Below are 7,908 nucleotides of genomic sequence, written 5' to 3'. Positions count from 1 at the left end.
CGTTCTAAAGACGTCTATTTGTGGTAGGTTGAAAACGTTTTTTGGAACGTTCCAAATGGACGTTTTTTGAACGTTTTCTAAACGTTTTTAGAACCAATAAAAAACCTTTTATAGATTTGCTTTTAAGTGCAAGGACCTGCAGAAAACCTGTCGGACGTTTGGGACGTTTTAAGAACGTTTTAAGAACCTTAAAAACGTCCGGAAAACCTTATAGGAACGTCTAGAACGTTTCCAGGACGTTTAAAGAACGTCTAGAATGTCCAAGAGAACCTTTTAAGAACGTGTAGAATGTACTGGAAACGTTTTGAAAACGTTCAGAAAACCTTTTAAGAACGTCCAGAACATCCTGGAAACGTTTTGAGAACGTTCAGAAAACCTTTTAAGAACGTCTAGAACGTCCTGGAAACGTTTTTAAAACGTTCAGTAAGCCTTTTAAGAACGTCTAGAACGTCCTGGAAACGTTTTAAGAACGTTCAGAAAACCTTTTAAGAACGTCCAATATACAGTGAATTTTTAATAAACGCTAGGTCACACATGTATTTGATTGATTTTATGAATTTATTATCAAACATATTTACAAAATATGTACAAAGGCTTGGCAATACAGTACATCATGTATATTTGAAAAAGAGTATTGGTATTTCCCGAAGTGCCCCCGAAAGAACATACAATTCTAATATTCAGAATAAATTGTTTTTTTATCAATATCGGTTCACAAACGGCTGAAATATCCATAAATATATTTTTATTCAAAATATTAAAAATGCATGAAGACTACTTTGAAGAAAAAAAATCTGAATAGTTCTTTAAAAAGCAATGGATATAGATATTTAATTAGTATTTTAACAAAAATTAAATGCAGAAACTGAAAGTAACGGGTCATTTTGATAATAACAGGGGCTTTACTTGGCCGTTTGTAATTATTACTTTGCACCGTGATGGTGCAGGTTTTGGTTTTAAAGTTAAGTTTGACCAATACTAAACTATCCCTTTAAAACTATAGATACATAACACATGAACAATCTACAAATAAAACATAAGAAAATGATAGATGAGTTGAAGATATGCCTCATTAACTGGCAAATATGAATACTCATATAATTCACGGGTCTATGTCTCTATGAATATACAAGGCAAGATAAAATGAATACTTTGAATAGTGTCAATAATTTGGCAGCACACATATAGCAACTTTGGTAACACACTTTATAAAAGCAATTTGAGTTATTTACAGAACCTGGCAATTCATGCCAAAAAGATGCCCCAGCAAATGATTAAGAAATCTTTCTACAATAAGTCTTGATCTTTGGTAAAACCAAATAGTGGATTTAATTTTTTGTGTACTATATCAAATTCAATGTGAATAAATTCACCAGAACCTTTTAACAAAATGTCACAAATTATCATTAAATACATGTGAATAACCGATTTAACTATGTGCCTCCACCCAGGATTAGCTTCATCATCCGGTGCAAATTATAACTATTCAAAAGAGTACATGTATTTACTTTCTCATCAACTTCTACAAGTGATAAAAATGTGACTATTTTAAGAAGTCACATTTCAAGTGAAAGTACGGCAAAAAAACACAAGGAAACTACACTCTTTTCAGCTCTACAAATTGACAACAATGATGACACCAACTGTGAGTAGCTATCCATCAACTTTGTACTCAAAATTTCATATTTTCTAAATTTTCCTTAAAGTTACACATTTCCACAGCTTTTAATCAGAGTATGTTCAGATTACTAATGACGAATAGCTTTCTAGACAACATGCTTTGACTATGGGGGTTAGAAAATGTAAAATTTTGTGTACAAAGTGAATTTAGAGCTACTCAAGATGTCATCAGCATTGTCAATTTGAATAGCCGAGAGTAATTTACTAGAAAATGTAAAAAAAGAGTAGTTTCCTTACTTTGTTTTCCTTACCAAGTTTGCCCATTTCTTATTTTTAATTTTGTTCAAATTTGTCTCCTTTGATTGAAGCAGTGAAATTTCTAGGGTAGATTTCCCCTTTAAATCCGAGTACAAAATTGTCCTTTTGATCGACCAAAGATTTAGTGTGCAGGTCAAGATTTCCCAGAAGCCTTGCATTGGACCTTGCATCTTACTTCAAATATAAAATCAACACAAAACACATGAACAATCTACAAAAAGCTATTTACAATAAACTGATAGAAATTAGTTGATATGAATTATTAACAGGCAAATATGAATACTCAAATTTAAGGGTCTATGAATATGGAAGACAAGGTTATAAGAGAGTTTGGCAGCACACACATTGGCCCGAATTCACAAAGCAAGGTTTGAGCTCAAACCTCCTTTTGTTTCGCCAAACCTCCTTTTGTTCTTTACAAACCAGGTTTGTAAAAAACGCGTAAAACGCGTCATATGACGTACGAAAACCAAGGTTTGAGCTCAAACCTCCTTTGTGAATTCGGGCCATCGGTTTCAGCATCCTTACAAAAAGTAGTAAATTTACAGACCTATACAAGTTTGTCTTGCATTCTCAACAAGATGTTGGCAATTCAATCCAAAAAGATGCACCAACAAAACTGTTATGTCGCTGATAAAGTTTCTCCATTATTAGCTGAAATGGTCAAATTTGGTCTCAATATGAGTTTTAGGATTTTTGCATTGCCCCTGAATGAAGGTATCTTAATCTACCTTGAATGAAAATTTGGTGTTCACTGGTTCGGTAAACGGCTCCCTCAGGTCTTCCACATCAACGGCCGCTCCCGATTTGGACAAAAGCAGTTTTTGTACCAACTGCGTCAGCTGCTGCTGCCCTTCCTCCAGCCTCTGCAGCGTACACAGTACCTGCACTTGAAAATTGCCTGAGAAGAAAAAAACAGACACATAAAATACATTATAATAACAGTTCAAGTCATTAAAAAGTTTGACAGCAAATTAATAGGATATTTTGGCAAGATGTTTGATAGCTGTCCAATTTAGTCACTTCAGGAATATATCACCCAGCTTCAAAGACGACACCTGTGCAGCGCTTCCAACAAAGTATACATACTGTAAGGATTTAAAAGCGACTCTTCTGTAAGAAAACTATACCCATGCCTTGTTAATGAAATAAATTACATGTACGCCAAGATAATCTGCCTCTCTTATCCAATCCAACAGTATTTTAGTGTAGCAACTTAGTACAAATGGCAAATGTTGTTTTGTTAGTTTATACGCTCTACAGTATATGTTCTGATGATAAAAAAACCTCAGAAACTTTCGTTTGTGAAATGCTATCTGAAAAAAACTTACTTTCCGAAGCCCGAGCCCTTGCTGGAGTTGTGGGTTGGAACTGAAAAATGCGATGTGGACTTGGACTTCGCATTCAGTTTCGGCATTGGTAACTCTGCTGCCACAGCCTTAGTCGTTCCTCCGTGTATGTACATGTTGTTTTCTTGGGTCCGAACTGATTCAAGATCTGAAAAACAGAGACACATTGCAGATGTTAAAAGGGATATCAAGACATGACAAGAATTCTCATAAACTGAACAAACTTTTGGGTAATGCAAACTTCTTGTCCGAAATTTATGCCTAGATTACAAATTAATTTCCAGTTTTGCCGGAATGGTGCCACATCTATTAATCATCATTTTGCATGGCTGGGACACAAAGCAGGTCTAGCTATCCCAAATAAATTATCTTAGGTTTTCATCATCTGTTGGATTTTGAAGAAAACGAGAAATAAGATGTAAATTATAAGTCTTTGGCTGAGCCAAGCACTACTAACCATCAAGAGACAAATACTTACCAGCGTCACTTCCGGAATCACTAGAAGATTTGCTAAATCTCTGGGGAAAGACGTCTCTTTCGCTTCTACACAGCATCATCTTCCGATACCAGGTTTGACGTGTCCTCTGCCTTCCTGGCGATATTTTTGCACTTTCACATAGTTGCCTGTATGTAAAAATAAAACAAATCAATCCTTAAGTTGTTAATCTACGTTATTGGAAATCAATTTCTTTAAATAATGTGTAATCTGAACTAAAAAGATTTTTTTTAAAGAGACGAAATTGAGAACAAGATAGGCCTATAGATCTAGGTCTCGATATTTCTAAAAAAACAATATCCATACAAAAAAGGTGGTTTGGGAGCTATTTCAATTGCCTAAAAAACAAACCTGTTGTAATCGGGGTTGGGATAATATAAAGTTGCTAAATGGTGGTGGAGGGAAAAGCATGGAATGTTCCACTCCCGTGGGATTTTAAATGCTATTGAGGGAATAGTAAATAAGTCAAGAAATGAGCTGGTAGTCGAGGGACTTATTTTCTTCACGAAATAGCATTTTAAATCCCGATGGGAACTTTCCATGATTTTTCCAGACAGCAAAGTTAACAACTCAACTGTTTTAATCATCCGATTACCATGTAATGTAACGAGCCATGCGCACCTACCCACTCCAGCAAAGAGTCCATGCTATTATGCGTATTGACCTCTAGCACTGCATTACGTGTTAAGAGGCAGCATTTGCTCAAAAGGAATAGTCGATACACACATAATACACAAATGCACTTATCATGCCGATGCGGCTGTAAGCAAATTTTGACAGTAGACAAACAATTTGAATTTCTAAATTGTTCTTTTTAACAAAATAACATCGGTAAGTTGAACAAATTGTATTTTATTACTGCTATTTACTAGGTTTCATCAATTGTCACTAAAGTACCGATTTTTAGTGAAAGAGTTTTGTACAGTGGTGTTTGAAATGTTGAGTATCAATAGCACAGCTTTTAATACACACAGCCAGGATAGTAATGCAGCTATGTATGCACTAACTCGGGTATGCACTAACTCCAAGAAGCTCCGACGCCGTTCGGCATCGGAGCTTCCTGGAGTTATGTGTGCACATACCCTAGCCTACCCAATTACCATACCAGTCAATGCAATGAAAGTTTCAACGGCCTGCACATGCGACATAGAGTCTGCCGTACTTTTAGTTTTAATGCAAATAATCAATATTTTATTTCATTTTACATGCTTCAAAATCAATCAAACAAAGCTTAAATTCCTTACAGATATCAAAATGTTAAAATAACGCTTACCTCGGTGTCGCAGTCTAACAGATTATTTGAAATCTCGATGTCACGTCATCAAGCAGTCAACTCGGCAGTCAGTTTAAAACACGCGGCAAGCTCTGGAGCGAGCGCGCCGCACCGGCCGCGCCGGATACGATTCACTGACCTATACAGTGGTACGATTATATACGGTGCGTACGCACTTTGTATACACGTGGTTGAATGGAGCATAATAAATGACGTAGCGCGGTCGGACTGATTGGGCTGGGAGGGGGGGGGGGGGGGGGGGGGGGGGGGGGGGGGGGGGGGCACAAACATTATGTGAGGGGGAGGGGTCACTCCTTATGTATTTCTTTTTTCTTCAAATAATGTCACCTTATGTTTTCTATTTTTTTCCTCAAAATTATTGGGGGCATGCACGTGCCTCCCTCAATCGCTACGCCACAGGAGTGCATCAGTTTGACATACCTCGACCCCCCCCCCCCCAAGCGTATGCATGTGGCCTAATTTCGCCAGCTGGTATTTTTTAAGAAATATTTATTTGGACATAAAAAATAAATTCAACAAAATACGTCTGAATAAAACGTTCTGTAAACGTTTTACAGGACCTATCCAAGAACGTTTAATTTGTAACGTCCAAAAAACGTTTTCTGAACGTCTTCAAAAGACCTAGCTCCGCAGCGAATGTAAGGTCCCAACTTAGACGTTATATAAACGTTTTTTAAACGTTTAATATGGACGAAGACGTACGGAACCTGATAAGAAGGTTCTGTAAACGTTTTAAAAACGTTTTGTGTTTGCTGGGAATATACATGTAGATCGAACATTATGTGAGGGGGAGGGGTCACTCCTTATGTATTTCTTTTTTCTTCAAATAATGTCACCTTATGTTTTCTATTTTTTCCTCAAAATTATTGGGGGCATGCACGTGCCTCCCTCAATCGCTACGCCACAGGAGTGCATCAGTTTGACATACCTCGACCCCCCCCCCCCCCCCAAGCGTATGCATGTGGCCTAATTTCGCCAGCTGGTATTTTTTAAGAAATATTTATTTGGACATAAAAAATAAATTCAACAAAATACGTCTGAATAAAACGTTCTGTAAACGTTTTACAGGACCTATCCAAGAACGTTTAATTTGTAACGTCCAAAAAACGTTTTCTGAACGTCTTCAAAAGACCTAGCTCCGCAGCGAATGTAAGGTCCCAACTTAGACGTTATATAAACGTTTTTAAACGTTTAATATGGACGAAGACGTACGGAACCTGATAAGAAGGTTCTGTAAACGTTTTAAAAACGTTTTGTGTTTGCTGGGAATATACATGTAGATCGAATTACTAAACTACAAAAGAGGGCAGCCCGTCTGATCCTTATGTGTAATATTTATAGCCCATCTAAGGAAATGTTCTCAAGTCTGAACTGGATACCTTTCAGATATCGAATAACTTATTTCCGATATGTATTTGTTTATAAATGCTGTCAAGGCCTCTCTCCTGATTACTACTCAGATTATTTCCAAGAGTTAAGTAAAAAACAGGATAAAAATACGAGACAAACCGCCAAACACGATCTTGTCGTTCTCAAATGCCGCATTGAGTACTGCAAACACTCTTTATATTACTAATTTTGTGGAATAATTTGCCTGTTATTATACGGGAGTTGACCTCTTTGGTATCTTTCAAATTGAATCTTAAACAGTATCTCAAGTCATTGGACGTATAAAGGATTCTATGGCACCTAGTTACTCACCAATAGTCTGTTTCATATTTTTTAAAATATCATTATTTTCTGTTACTCGGTATTGTACTTTAAATATTTGATTATTCTATATTGCAAACATTCACCATGATATATTTCAATGTTTTTACATTCTCTTTTTAAACTATTTGCTTGGCATTATTGTGTATGTACTTTGAATGATTTTATTTGAACACATTGTGTTGCATTCCTGTATGTAAAAAAAAAAACGAGCAACTTCAAGGGGGGGGGGGGGCTGGGAGTGTCACAATTTTCAATTCGATTACAATGATTGATTAGCGTTGTATTTTCATCACCTTTTAGGGTCTTTAATGATTTAGACTATACTGAAAATGGCCGAGAGCTGAAAATTACATTCAAATTACAATAAAAGCACATCAAATGAATATCAATATCAAAACAATTATTACACAAATCTCTCGAGAACACATTCAAAGATAAAATCAATAAGATATATATATTTGTTTAATAATTGATAATAAATATTGTATGATTCAAATAGTCTTATCTTTAAAAGATATATGTTTAATTCAATTCAATTCAATTCAAAATGATTTATTTCAAATAAAACTTTCATCGCGGCGTGTAGCCAAATTACAAAAGTTTACAAACAAAATTAATAACACATAATGTAATTTATAACAAAGCATAACATGATATATTGAATTTGTAAAATAAATCAGTATAAATACGAGACATAATTGCAACATATGAAAACATAAGTTAGAAAGAAATCTTAATTAAATAGCATTAAATAGCACTGAAATCATGTGAAAGAAGGACTAAATATATAATAATAATAATAGTAGCCTAATAGTCCACTCCAAATTTTATTGAACCGAAACGGAAATTCTAAAGTGAGTAATATTAAGCGGTAAACGGAGCAAGTGGTGGAAAAAGTCGAGAGTAAAACTGAAAAGTGAGGAGTAACGTTTGCAAATATAAACTGTAACTTATTGAAATAAAGAGTGGGATAGATTTATAGAGGAAGAGTGTTAAAAGACTGAGAGGGGAAAAGGTATAGGAAGTAGTAGTAGAATTTGATATTTCACATGTATGTACAATTTTTAATTGTTGTATTATTATACCTATGTTTTATACCGTCATTGTATTATGCAGTG

At 35.4% G+C, this 7,908-nt stretch overlaps 1 protein-coding gene across 1 annotated transcript; it reads right to left on the bottom strand.

Moving 5' to 3' along the window:
- Positions 1-539: 539 nt before the first annotated feature.
- LOC115928202 lies at positions 540-5,200 on the bottom strand. The gene is made up of 4 exons (XM_030995154.1): positions 5,057-5,200; positions 3,766-3,911; positions 3,270-3,435; positions 540-2,839 (listed from the first exon to the last, which is right to left on the bottom strand). The coding sequence occupies exons 2-4, from the start codon at positions 3,842-3,844 to the stop codon at positions 2,728-2,730; spliced, it is 357 nt and encodes a 118-aa protein (XP_030851014.1). The 5' UTR covers positions 3,845-3,911; positions 5,057-5,200; the 3' UTR covers positions 540-2,727.
- Positions 5,201-7,908: the final 2,708 nt, after the last annotated feature.

The sequence above is a fragment of the Strongylocentrotus purpuratus genome, unplaced genomic scaffold (genome assembly GCF_000002235.5).
Source record: "Strongylocentrotus purpuratus isolate Spur 01 unplaced genomic scaffold, Spur_5.0 spur5_scaffold_21, whole genome shotgun sequence".
NCBI lineage: Eukaryota > Metazoa > Echinodermata > Echinoidea > Camarodonta > Strongylocentrotidae > Strongylocentrotus > Strongylocentrotus purpuratus.
This window is presented reverse-complemented; position numbering and strand designations above follow the sequence as displayed.

What these genes read in the sequence shown, in the direction of transcription:
- LOC115928202 (XM_030995154.1), bottom strand. Translation starts at nt 3,844, where the DNA reads ATGATGCTGTGTAGAAGCGAAAGAGACGTCTTTCCCCAGAGATTTAGC. An exon ending in TGATTCCGGAAGTGACGCTG is followed by an intron (nt 3,436 to 3,765) that starts GTAAGTATTTGT and finishes TCTGTTTTTCAG; the next exon opens with ATCTTGAATCAGTTCGGACC. An exon ending in AAGGGCTCGGGCTTCGGAAA is followed by an intron (nt 2,840 to 3,269) that starts GTAAGTTTTTTT and finishes TTTTCTTCTCAG; the next exon opens with GCAATTTTCAAGTGCAGGTA.